This window comes from Aspergillus welwitschiae (genome assembly GCF_003344945.1).
Source record: "Aspergillus welwitschiae strain CBS 139.54b unplaced genomic scaffold BDQ94scaffold_5, whole genome shotgun sequence".
Lineage (NCBI taxonomy): Eukaryota > Fungi > Ascomycota > Eurotiomycetes > Eurotiales > Aspergillaceae > Aspergillus > Aspergillus welwitschiae.
The window spans coordinates 569,360-582,251 of record NW_020798699.1 but is presented as its reverse complement, the minus strand read 5'-3'; the positions used below and the strand labels follow the sequence as shown (position 1 = coordinate 582,251).

Sequence of the window (12,892 nt, the reverse complement as noted above, 5' to 3'; positions counted from 1 at the left end):
ACCAATGTTCCTGGATGGGAGGATTTAGGTTATCTTGACTGAAAGATATGATGGTATAGTAGTTCATTGTGGCTTGCTGGGTTAGAGGCATTGCGTATGTTGGTGCCTGGTTGTTTATCTGGTGGCGGCGGTACTAGATCCCTCTCGGGAATAGGGTTATTTGTCTTGGATGATAATGGGAAGGTACGACTACTAGCTATGTAAGTACTCTGCATGCAAGCTGTGCTGTAGGCATCGAGGATGGTGAGGCTGCTTTGGATCTGTGCTTTGGGTGGATTCGGTGGTCGTGCCTAGGATGTGGGATGCAACTAGTAGGTAGGTAAGGTGGTGGTGATAGCCCTATACTTGAAAGATGTGGAATATTATGGCCAGGGCAAGTTCAGGCGCTTGTATACTGCTGACAGGTGGCCAGAGCTTATGTTGCTTGTTTGGTTTGGTAATGTTGGTGATTGGTTCCATTTGTGTTGTGCTGTTATGCATTGTGTTTCCTCGGAGTATATACTCAGAAGAGTGACAGGAGGTAGTAGTAGTATGTGCTCATGCACAATCAACCCTCCATAGACACTCGCATATAGTACATCTATACACTGCATATCGAGCAAAGCACCGAATGAGATACTACATGTACCTCTAGATCAAATCAACAAGCAGGCATAGCCGCTAACAAACATGGGCACTTGACAACCCACGCAACCCTGGCTGCCTGGCGCCTGCACGGAGCCCACGGGTAATTCGCCTAGCGCCGGAACCATCGCCGTCGCCAATTCGACAGGACGGGAAGAAAGGGTTCAAAGGGGGGAGGGGGGGGTAGCGAGCATATGCAAAAGGGATCACACATCGTGGCTGCTACTATTATTGTGTTCATTTGCGCAATTGTCTCGCATTCGCAAGGCCAGACTGGTCAATTTGAATGGAAGGGACTGGTTGTACCCAGGCTAGGTGTACCCTGCAGCACGAATCAATTCCGTAAGTCAAGATGAAGACGAAAATAAAAGCTTGGTTTTACTCTTGCGAGTTTGTAACTAGTCTACTGTGTAGTGCTGACCAGGCATCATCGACTCCTTGACAAGACGTCATCGCCGGCGGCTGCCTGGGGAGGCCTGCATACGGCAGAGATGCGCGCGCGCCGCGGCTGATGTATGCATACGCCCATTGGCATCCCCACTCGAAGCAGGTTGCAACGGTAGGAGGTATGTACGTACGTACGATATGTGCGATCTGGAGATATTGAATTGTCCGTCTCCTAGTCAACTGAGGGTTGACTTGGCAGGATATGGTAGGCAGGTTTTGGATGTCGAAATCGTTGCCTAGTATCCTCCATTCACTCCTTCTAGACCCCGATATTAGAAATGCCAACTTCGGATGGAAAAGGACACAAGTGAGATTTTTCCTTGTTTGCAGGTAATTGACTTTTAGGTTTCACATGGGCCGGTTGGTCCCGTGCATTACTAATGGCAATGAGGAATTCCAATAGTCTTACGGATAGTCTAGTTATCTTTATGCTCCGCCCGGAATATACGACGCTTCTCCCCGGAGATAATACGACCTCGACCATATACCACCCGTGTCGCAGAGAAAATAATCTCCTGCTGAATCTGACCGGACCGGGTTCAATCTAATTCCCTGGTACTTGTGTGAATTCTTCCTAGGGCCATAGACCGCCAAGTATCGTTTTAATTAAAAACTCATTTGTGGTCAGATGAAGGCCGGAACGTCTCGGTGTCTTGATAGAGTTTGACCCAAGTGGAATTTCACGCCCTTCGAGCGACTTTGGCGAGGGGGCTGCAGGGCGGGGAGGGAATTAGGGAAAGGATCCTCCGACCGGGTAAAAAACCCTGGTCACAAACCGGCTCTGTCTCTGTGTCTAGTATCCCTTGGGTGCGGCATCGTATTCCTGCGGCCCCAATAAACCGGGACAGGACACGGTAGCCAGGAGGTTGAGGGCTTAGATAGATAGATCCTACACAGCACAAAGGAGTGACAGTCGCACGGGACAAGAGAGTGATGGACGCAGGACAAGTCTCATTCGCAGACAGTTGAGACATTGAGGCTCAGGCTCAGCCCCAATGACACCCCCGGGCGCTGCACCAAATGCAGACCCCGACGGGCTGTGATGGTGCCTGCTGGTTGGCCAATGGGTCCGGTCGGCGGCACGGGTGCGAACCGGTTTCATCACCCACAGAAGTCGCGCGGGCTTTTCCTATTTTTTTCTTTTTTTTTTTAATTCCCACACTCCTTCAGTAGTACGTAGTGGAGTTGAATGAAGGAGTCGAAGAAGGGCCAGGAATCCAAGGTCGAGGGGGGCCTGCTGCTGCTGGGCCAGTGACCTGCGAGTGACATTTCCGTTGCGGGCTGAATGGAGGAAAGCCCACGTACCTGCCTGGTGCTACACTGTAGAAGAGGACAATTGAGACTCGCTGCACCAGGCACGGGAATGCCTGGGGCTCCTGCAAACCCCACTTTATTGGGTCTGGCAGCCAATCGTCGGCTTTGCTGGCCCTATGACTCACACCTGCTGACCGCGTAAGATTGACTATGCCCAATCAGGCTAGGGCACTGGGCGGGGGTCCGGTCAACGGTGATTGGCGGCGAGATCCGGGCAAGACCGCACACACAAACAGTTAAGAAGTGCCTGGCTTCCCGTCGCTGCCTGGCGCTTCTTTTCTCCCTCCTTTTTCTTTCTCTCCCACTTCATCTTTTCTTCCACTCCACACATCTCTCTATTCATTTATCCCATCTCGTCACCATACAGCATTATACTTATACCGCGTCTGATTCTCCGTGCTTTCAAAATGGCCTGCTAAACGCCTCCCCCGCACCAGCTACGTCTTTCTCGTACGAGACAGACACCATAGATCCTCTTCGGACCTCGTCTTTTTCTAATCTCTCCTCTTCCACCCCCTCAGAGTCTCCTGTTCCAGGACCTCTGAACTTTAGCATCGCTTTGCGTAGCTCAAGTTCTCCAAACAACGCTTTCCCGTTCGACATTACGTCGTTCACCACGGACTACCAACAGCAATCATGGCTTCCCACGCCCCCGCCTCAACAGCCATCGGCTCCAGTGAATTCGATTCCCAGCGACAACAACAACAGCAACAACAATCCCAGTCCCCTTCCGCAGGACTTTGTGCTCTTTCCCGCTCCGTGTCCCCCGCCGCAACCCAGGGACTCGCGTGCTCAAGCACCGATCAATTCTGCCCCTAGATTATCCGCATATCAACCTTCTCTGGTCCAACCAGGGTATCCTGTTAGACGACACTCTTCAGCTTTGCATCAGCAGCTTCCAGGCTCGCCTGCCCAGGTTCCTCTTTCGGCCAGATTAGCCGCTCAATCTTCCGGATATTCCTCGTCTCCGTCTTCTTGGTCTCACCCCTCTCTGCGAAAGCATTTTGCGCGTCGGTTCGCAACACCTGCCGCTTCGAATTCTACTCCTGCAGTGAACAACACTGCTCATTCTAACCGCCCACCCGTCCCCCTATTTAACGACAAGACGGTCAATTATTCCGCCTTTGTGAATCAGCACAATCAAAACTTGTTGAAGAGAAAATACGCTTCATATCTGAAGCATCGCCGCATCATGTCTACCCCGAACATCGCTCAAGGTAAGCCTGTCCCTTGGGCAGTGCACGCTTATGTATACGGTGCTAAGACAGTCCTAGATTTCCCTGAGCTTTTTGATCTCCAGTCCAACCGCTTTGGGGACGATCTCAGCTCCCCAGAGTCCAACATGCTTTCGCCCCAGATCAACACTTCGTTCTTCAGCCCGATGGGTGAGGTGGCCCCTCCGGGCACCGTCTCGCCGAAGGACCTGTTCTTCGACGCTTCGGCTCCCCCATCGACGACTTTCACTGATCTCAGCACCCCCCCGCTGGATACGCCTGGCTTCTTCAGTCAGAACACATCTCCCATGATCAATACCGAGATGGATCTGAACGCTGTGCCCGAGGAGTGGGAGTCTCTGTTCCCTCAGGATGGGTTTTCCCTGGACCTGGATTCGGCTGCCCTTGAGCTTGCTGCTTCGCTTCAACAGCCCAAGGCAACCGGACCCCCTCCGACTCCAGTGATCCGTGCCAGCGCCTCGCCCGCGCCGTCTGCGTCTCCTGCCCCATCCCGTCAGGGCACCAAGCACTCCACAGTGGCCGGTGTCAATGCTCGCCAGCGCAAGCCGTTGCCTCCGATCAAGTTTGACTCTGCCGACCCCGCCGCAATGAAGAGGGCTCGCAATACCGAGGCTGCTCGCAAATCTCGCGCTCGCAAGCTTGAGCGTCAAGGCGAGATGGAGCGCCGTATTGAGGAGCTCGAGCGGATGCTTGAAGAGTCCAAGCAACGCGAGGAGTACTGGCGAAGCATGGCCAAGACTGGCACCAACTGATCTAAAAAGTTTCTTGGGTTTTCATTTTGGGTTATGGCATGGGGTTTTGGTATCTGTATTGTGCTCATTGTGCTATTCATACTCCTAGCGGGTTCTGTGGGCGGGGGCGTCGAGCCTCCTGTCACCACCTGTCGGAAGCATCAATCAATCTCTTGACTGATGCTTCCGACAGTTGAAAAGTTTCCTTTCGTTCTTGCCCATTCATTATGGAGCTTAAACCGTGTACTTTTCGGTAGATCAGCATCTCTGCATCTGCTGTTGTGATTTATTCATCCCCAGTCATATACTGCGGGTCTGTTATATGGTTGTTCTGCCTTTCTGTTTCTATGGCCGGTTCTGATGTCTCCCACTTATCGGGATTGACTCGTGGCCACTAATCTTTCTACCTGGTGTACTTGACTTATCCGAGTGCCTTTTCTGTTATTATTGTTGCGCTTATGTACCAGACTGTGAACTATGGTATTCTCCAATTCAAAGTATCTTATATGCGCATCTTGACTTCTTTGTAACCACGTATCCTTTTAACTGGAGCTCTTGGTCATGACCCTTGATATCTTTGAACCGAATACGTAAGACAAGTAGTAACACGGCGCAGCCCTTTCAACATTTGCCGTTCACGTAGTATGAAATGACATTCGATACCTAGCACCAAGTCTATGTAGGTTTCACTATCGTACACAAGGCCACTGATCAAGCCAGCGCCACTCATAAAGTATCTACACTTCTGTGTTTTATGTATGTGCATCTGCATATGTGTGTGCAATCGACTCAGCTCAGACTTGCCTTTTTATCTACTTCATGGACAAACTACCTCTTGCTTGCCCGAACCATCCATACCCTCGCGCTCAACCAACAAACAGAAACGACATCCAGTATACCAGCACACTCATATGAATGCTTTCGTAGAAAGCGCCAACTACAGTGCGTGAGAAGTACCGGTCCTGTTTCCATCAGTGCTTGAGATCCCGCTCCGTTCACGGTGCAGGGAGTCCCCTAGATGATGGAAAGGCGGTTGCATTCCCACGTGAGAAAAAGAACAGATGTGGCGATGAGTGTGCTGTGGGGATTACTGGAGCCGTGTCTGCCTGAGGGCCGAAGCGAAAGAGTGGTGGATGAAGAGCATAGATCGAAGAGGCGGTCTCAGAAGTATCTGATCCAGAGTTGTCATCATTGCTGGTCTGGGTTGATGTGATTGGGGGCGAAGGTATGTTGTTGTACGTCAAAAGACGTACCGGAGGGTTTTGGAGAGGAGGCGTTGAAGGGAGGAAAAGGGAAAGAAAGGAATTCTATTCAGGTAAGTGCATCGGTCCCTTTCACTTTGCTCTTCTCCATCTTGGCTGTCCTGGACCCAAACTGGATTGCTCGCTTCTTCTCCCGGGCGACGTTCGTCATGCCGAGTCTCAGTGCGACCAGGCGAAGGGCCTTTTTCTCCGAATCGAGCCCTGCCTCTGGTGAATCCGTTGGTGGTGAAGGGGTGCCGAATCCGCATTTCTCCCACACTGGGAGCTGCACCACCCAGGACACGAACTCTTCGTCTAGGAAGGGAAACCTCGCTTCGCGACCCCAGTGTGCAATGACTCGATTGTCACGGCCCAGGTTTCGCTTTCCAAGGCGGCTGACGTCAAGGTTGATCTCGTCAATGAGGCCCGTGAATCCATCGCGAGAAAATGCTGCTCCATGTCTCGAGTATCCTGCAAATAGCTCATCTGCGCCAAGGCCAGACAGGAGCACCCGTGCCGAAGTGGCATATTGCGTGGGTCGAGCATCGATCTGTCGACTGTCGAACGCCAGCCCTTGCCCACGCGAAGCGAAGTATAACGCGCAAGCGATAGATAAATCCATCTCGGTATTGTGGGGTCTCATCAGACGCTTGACAGTCTCACGGTGCGCAAGGGTTTCCTCGTACGGTACATCTACCGCAACAAATCGCCAATTACGGTCGGGGCAAACTCTTTGCAACTCTGCAAATGCCGCCCGGCCGGTGATACGATCGGGGCAGCTTTCATACACGGAACCAGTGGCACCACCCTTGCCCGCCGCGGCGGCCGCAACGCGCGGGTTTTCAAATGCCACGTTGAGCAAGTCAATGACTTCCTCCTTTGGCAGGATCTCATGAGAGAGCCTGGCGAGCAATGTGCAGTCGAGGCCACCGGAAAACAGTACAGCCACTTTCACTTTGCTCCCTGATGAAGCAGTCGGAGGTTCTCGTACATTCTGGATTCGCAATGCTAAGGACTGACGCAACTTATGCTCAAGTTCCCTGACAGCGACAGTTTCAACGGTTAGTGAAGGAGCTTCTCCATCGGGTGTGGATTTGTTCATTGGAGGGACGGGGTTTCTCTGAACCTCTGTTAGCTAGGTAAGATCAGGATGAGGAAGAAGTGCATACAGGACGAAGAGGAAGATCGGATGTGTTATGTTCCCAAGAAAGTGTCTGTATGCAATTTGCATCGAACAAAGGCGCGCCAGCACTCCTCGTTGCGATCCAGTTATCCTGGAATATAGCATGTTCAAAGTCAATCATATACACTCCATCTGTCTCGACCTCACTAAAGTGGGTCGAAGATGTGCCGTCGCAGAGACTGCACAGCTTAAAGGCCCCTGACTCATCAACACCTTGGAGTAGAGAGCGTCTTCCAAGTGAATCTCTGGTGAAGAACAGTTTTGAGTTGATCGCATCATAGAACACGAAGGCAAAGGGGCCGGAAATGCTACTGATGACATCCAGAACACCTTGAACAGCAGTCGTACCCGAGTCCGCTGACGAAGTTGTTTTCGAATGGTGGTTTACAGCCTGCAGTAACAGCTTAAAGATCAGCTCCGCATCGTTGCCCTGGATAGGTTCACCTGATATCTTCCAGGCGTCTCCATTGTAGCATAACACGGACTGCGTAGTGAGATCCACCAGTGGCTGGGGAACAAGGCAGCCTCCTCTCATCGACAAGACTGTAGAAACAAAGGTAAGCTGAACAGCAATGGGTTCTTCATTGCTTGACCGTGTATTGGCTATCTTCTGTTCAACATTATGAACATGGTAGTTATCAGGTCCTCTTTTCCGCAACAAGCAGCAAGTCTCCTCATTAGGAAGCACAGCTCCTGATGCGCTTAGAGAAAAGAAAATACCACACATGGTGGCAAACAAGCCGCAAGCGAGACGCTGGCGGGGCGTAGTCGAGGTGAAAGACAAGGAAGAGGAAAGAGAAACATGAGAAGAGAGCCGGAGGTCGGGGGAACGATGATCCCCCGCCGCTGATTGCGGGCTGACATCCTCGGCGCTGATGGAGCTTACTCCCCTATCTGGGGCCCTTTTTTCTATATTTCCGCAGTTTCTCCCTGACACCTACTCTGATTGACTCTAGGGCCGTAAAGTCTGTTGCCAATATTAGCTGACCAGACATTCGTGGCCTATTACGTGGCAGCCCCGGGAACCACGTCTCCGCATATTCCCCTCATGATGATCCATGTTTCTACCTAACGAGGCTCTTTTGATTTCTAGTTTGATTTTGGCGTGCATGCAGGTTGCTTATGTCTGCGATAGAACCCTCGGAATCCCCGGCTCCTAGTGGTCATGGGGAGGCCCAGCCGGCCGTTCACAACGTTCCTAGTTCCACTGAACAAGTGAGCTCGACTGACCTCGAGCCTGCCGCGCAGCCACAGGATGATCCCTCAGGAGTGCCGATGACCAGCCAAGAGGCGCAACAAGTCGAGATGAAGGAGCACGTTCAGAAAGAAGCGCAGGCCACCTCTACGGAGTCCCCAAGCACGGTGCCGACGCCGTCCGCCACAGATCCCTCGAACCCCATGTTGCCTCCACGGGAATCGCTTCCGGAGCGGATGAAGGGGCTTTCTATCACCACGACAGCAAGACCGGCACCTGCTACGTTGCCAAACGCAGAAATTCCTCCTACACCCCCGGCGAAAGACGAACTTTATGTATCCTCAAACCCTCACTCCGCAATCACACACTCGCCCGCGATCGAATTGACTGATAAGGAATTACCGGAGGTGCCTGAAAACGACCAAGACGGAAGGAAGAATACTGGTGGTGGTGACAATGACTCTCAATCGGAAATTCAGAGTATTATGGATCAATTCCAAGACTCTACGCGCGGTGACGGGCAGGAACAGATCATGTCTCCTCGCCTGGAACTAGCCGAGCAGTTTCTGGGTGGACAGAGCCACTTTCCACCTCGTCAGTCAAGTTTAGATCACAGTAAATCGGCGGCTGACGACGCGCGCATGCCCAAGTCTGCGACAGGGGCATCTTCCATCTCGGCTGAGAAACAACCCGCAAAAGTTCCCAAGAGTTCTGCTACCGACGAGGCCAAATTGAGCCGGCGTTCGTCGACATCGACCATTCCCCCGCCACCCGAGCCTGAGCCGGACCAACCGTTTGATTTTCATCGCTTTTTAGAGCAATTGCGTCACCGTACTGCGGACCCGGTTGCAAAGTTTCTACGCTCATTTCTCCATGAGTTTGGGAAGCGACAATGGATGGTCCATGAACAAGTCAAGATTATCAGCGATTTCTTGGTGTTCATCACAAACAAAATGGCTCAGTGTGAAGTATGGCGCGATGTGTCCGACAGTGAATTCGACAATGCCAAAGAAGGGATGGAGAAGCTCGTAATGAATAGACTATATTCCCAAACTTTTTCACCAGCTATTCCTGGTCCGCCCACAATCCCACGAAGTGCGAGTAGAAGCAAAAGGCGTGAGATGGAGAGGATGCATGGCCCATGGAGGCGAGGGCAGCATCAGGAGGATATAGAGCGAGATGAAGTTCTCGCTCAGAAGATGCGAATTTACAGCTGGGTTAGAGAAGAGCATCTGGACATACCGCCAGTGAGCTCTCACGGTCGCCGTTTCTTGAATTTAGCTCAGCAGGGTGTGTGATGGGCCCTCTTTTCTTCGATCGACGTCTATCTAACCGGTTACAGAATTGTTGAAGATCAACGGCTATCGTGCTCCTCGCGATAAAGTTATCTGCATTTTGAACTGCTGCAAAGTCATATTCGGTAGGTAGTAGGCTTAATGCAAGGGCTGTGGAGTGACATATGTGCTAATATTCTCAAGGTTTGCTGAGGAACTCTAAAAGATCTGACACGTCTGCCGATTCTTTTGTGCCGCTTTTGATCTACGTGGTGCTGCAGGCCAATCCCGAACATCTAGTATCGAATATACAATATATCCTGCGGTTCCGCAACCAGGATAAGCTTGGAGGGGAAGCTGGATACTACCTATCATCACTGGTATGCTGAACCCTGCTCTAGATAACGACCATGTTCTGACCTCTCTCTAGTCGGGAGCGATTCAATTCATCGAGACATTGGACCGAACGAGCCTAACAGTGAGCGACGAAGAGTTTGAGCGAAGTGTTGAAGCTGCCGTATCCGCTATTGCCCAGCAAAACCGCGAGTCCGAGACCTTGGAGCGCCAAACCTCAGGCCGTTCCGCCGAAGGCTCCCAATCCGCGCCACGAAGCTCTGCTGACACGCAACGCACGGCCGTGCGCAAAGAGGCATCACAGTCTAGCGATGAAGATTCGGCCCCAGTAGCAGGGCTTCTGCGGACCATTCAGAAGCCATTGTCGACCATTGGAAGAATCTTCTCTGATGAGCCAGACTCCCCTCAGGATCGGCCCACGCAGTCTGGGGCATCGCCACGACTGACACCGAACGTGTACCAGCCGCCCCGCAATAGCAGCGAAGGCCGGCGATCGGCGGAGAGGCCACGCAGTGCAGCCTCTCCGCAGGTTCCCAGGGCGGATGCTCAAGATGCCGCTGCGCGTCAAGCCAGTGCTGAGGATGCAGAAGCACGGAGAATCCATCGTGCAGAGCACAACAACGTCGTAGAGACTCTGTGTAATATGTTCCCCAATCTTGACCGCGATGTCATTGATGACGTGGTCAAGATAAAGGGTGGAAGGTAAGCTGTCCCTTGCTTCTACATCAGGAGCGATGTATTGAGTAGCTAACACTGGCAATGCAGGGTTGGATTAGCAGTAGACGCGTGCCTTGCTCTTAGTGCTGAGTGAACAGAGTTTGGTGGAAGTTGGTCAAGGACAGGCAATTACATTGAGAGGATTAACTTTCGGGTTTTTACTCCTTATTCGTTTGCACTGTGGCCGATTATGTACTTATTGCCTGGGCTAATTGCATATAATAATACTGCTGAATGGTAGCCATACCACCCAGAAATGAGTAAACTACCGAACAGCATCTCTATAAAAATCGAGCCACTGACTGAGCTGCCCAGAGCGTAGGGTAAGCACAAAAGTGTGTCCCGAGCCATTCTGCATGATATGAATGACGACACTATCAGAGGAGTAAATGCTAGCAATCATCGAGGTATTCCCCTTTCAAGAAACAACTCATCGAAAGCACAAGCCCCTAACACATCCTTGTACTCCTGTACCAGGTCCCAAAACTTCGCATCAGAAGGTTTTAATACCTTGAACCCATAACGACCTGTTCTATACCAAAGAAGATTATAGTCGTTATAACATCCGTTGTGGGAGAAATCCCCGTAAGCCAAAACCTGCAGGTGCAAGTACCCTTCCCGCCCAAAAGCCCATTCGGCATAAGAAGGCAAAACATAGGCTACTGAATTATCTGGTATGCGTTCGCGTAACATGGGTCCACTTGCTCTGATATGAAGAACTTCGATAGTGGGGCTGAGTCCGTGATCGCCCTGTCCCAGAGAAACATCAAGTAAGCATTCGAGGCATTTCATCTCGATATCAAACATATCAAAAATGAGGAAATAGGTTAGTGGGTACCGTAATTGTACACATCTCGTTGATACTTGCCGAAATTCCCAAAAATTCCAACCCTGGATCGTGGGATATGCGGGGTCGAAATTCAGGCGACCCAAACAAATCTCCATCTTGCTGGAAGCCGACTTCTGTTCTCCAGAGGCCGTGTGTGATGAGGCGCCTCAGTGTGGACTTGTGATGCAACATGCTTTGACACATGCCGTCCCAGGAGACAGTTGGAAGCATAAGATAGAGATCTATCAAGCCGGAGAAGGCCTCGAGGAAGGCTTTCACGGTTTCGGTGATGTTGTCCTGCGACTCGTCGGTAATTTGATTTAGCTTTTCCGGGTTGAATGTCAGTTCGAGCAATTTCAGCTTAAGTGGCATGCCTGAGTGGACGATCTGTCGAAGGAAGCGGAATGTACCGGGGCAGTTGATGAGTTGCAACGCTTGAAGTTGCCCTACGTTAAGAGCACCGGTCAACTGGACTTCCATGGGGATGAAGGATACTTGGGAGAGAGTCAAGCGTTGAAGAGCCGTGAGAAGGGTATATGGTTTTTCTTCAAGTGGAAGACCAAGCACGCATTGCGCAAAGAAGTTCTGTGGCAATATTGCATGTTTATCGACCATTTTTCGGAAAACTTGTCTCCAGGCCAATCTAGCGGTGTCCCAGCCGATAAGGTCGAGGTGCAGTGTCTTCAATTGAGCACCGTGAGCAGCGATAAACTGTCTAACCGACTCAAAGTCAACATATCGCTTAAGACCTCTCCAGGATAGGTGTTGGAGCTCAGAAAGCTGAGCAAGATTTATGGCGCATGATGCATGTCTGATTCTGGTTACAATGCAGTCACCATCTGTGAGGAGAGAAATTGTCGTAAGTTTCTCTTGGGTTTCTAAAATCCTGTTGATGAGGAGAACCACTTCGTCGGAAAAACATGTTTTTAGATCCCACCTATAGCGTGTTAGTGTTGACTCGCCGTAGTGCATCAGAAATCAATATCTGTACTGGAAGCTTTGAAGTTGACCCTGAGGGATTCCTGATACCATGCGATACATGTTGTGTGTCATGATAGGAATGCAGTCAAACGTAGTGGTCTGCTGATCTCCGCACAGTATTATTTTTGACATGGGTCCATCAACATCACCGGTAGCTTGAAGCCTGCCATCCAAGAAATCATGCAAAGAACAGAATTGATAGGCTTCTATCTCATGATATGAACCCCACAGCCTGAGGTGCTTTGTATGCACCAACTGCGAGTGATTTGACCTCGTGATTGCGTCGTTCACGGACTGAGCTGATGGGTACGTTGCTTTTATGACTAGTGATTCATATAGACAAGGAACCATCTTTACATAGATGTTCTTGGAGACTTCACAGAGATTTTTGAGATCCCTTCGGGTCACCTGGGATGGCGAATTAGCCTGCTTCAACTGCTGCTGGAGAGGAACAGAGGACTGCTTACATGATCCAGCACCATGTGCAGTAGTTCGAGGGGTAATCTGTCTAGCATCGTGAGATCGATAGCCACTCGGAATAGTACATGCAGATGAATCTCGTTTGTATGTTAGAGGGGGAAGTATCATTGACGGATGATGCTTGATCTGCCCGTCGGTTTCGAGGTGGGGCCCCACTGGCATGATATACTGGGAAGTCAAGTCACACAATACATGTGGTGGGGTGCACGTGTCTTAGTGGCTACTAGTATAGATATGAACACCTTTCATGTTGCCCGGACCTATGGATAGCCTTTATCTACTTCGTG

The 12,892-nt window shown here is 51.0% G+C and overlaps 4 protein-coding genes across 4 annotated transcripts; 2 read left to right on the top strand and 2 right to left on the bottom strand.

Annotated features, from left to right (window-relative positions):
- Positions 1–2,668: 2,668 nt before the first annotated feature.
- cpcA (amino acid starvation-responsive transcription factor GCN4) lies at positions 2,669–4,739 on the top strand (the record flags this gene model as incomplete). The annotated part of the gene is made up of 2 exons (XM_026763431.1): positions 2,669–3,602; positions 3,660–4,739. Coding segments are annotated over 2 exons (1,647 nt in total), but the record flags the coding sequence as incomplete, so codon positions are not given.
- A 758-nt stretch (positions 4,740–5,497) lies between these two features.
- On the bottom strand, positions 5,498–7,535 carry BDQ94DRAFT_104804 (asparagine synthetase domain-containing protein). Its single transcript, XM_026763430.1, has 2 exons — positions 6,762–7,535; positions 5,498–6,712 (listed from the first exon to the last, which is right to left on the bottom strand). The coding sequence occupies exons 1-2, from the start codon at positions 7,500–7,502 to the stop codon at positions 5,663–5,665; spliced, it is 1,791 nt and encodes a 596-aa protein (XP_026630056.1). The 5' UTR covers positions 7,503–7,535; the 3' UTR covers positions 5,498–5,662.
- A 142-nt stretch (positions 7,536–7,677) lies between these two features.
- On the top strand, positions 7,678–10,445 carry BDQ94DRAFT_104791 (guanine nucleotide exchange factor VPS9). Its single transcript, XM_026763429.1, has 5 exons — positions 7,678–9,260; positions 9,313–9,390; positions 9,449–9,624; positions 9,675–10,300; positions 10,364–10,445. The coding sequence occupies exons 1-5, from the start codon at positions 7,898–7,900 to the stop codon at positions 10,407–10,409; spliced, it is 2,289 nt and encodes a 762-aa protein (XP_026630055.1). The 5' UTR covers positions 7,678–7,897; the 3' UTR covers positions 10,410–10,445.
- A 145-nt stretch (positions 10,446–10,590) lies between these two features.
- On the bottom strand, positions 10,591–12,715 carry BDQ94DRAFT_137330 (uncharacterized protein). The gene is made up of 4 exons (XM_026765038.1): positions 12,593–12,715; positions 12,136–12,533; positions 11,154–12,081; positions 10,591–11,065 (listed from the first exon to the last, which is right to left on the bottom strand). The coding sequence occupies exons 1-4, from the start codon at positions 12,638–12,640 to the stop codon at positions 10,715–10,717; spliced, it is 1,725 nt and encodes a 574-aa protein (XP_026630054.1). The 5' UTR covers positions 12,641–12,715; the 3' UTR covers positions 10,591–10,714.
- Between the last annotated feature and the right edge of the window lie 177 nt (positions 12,716–12,892).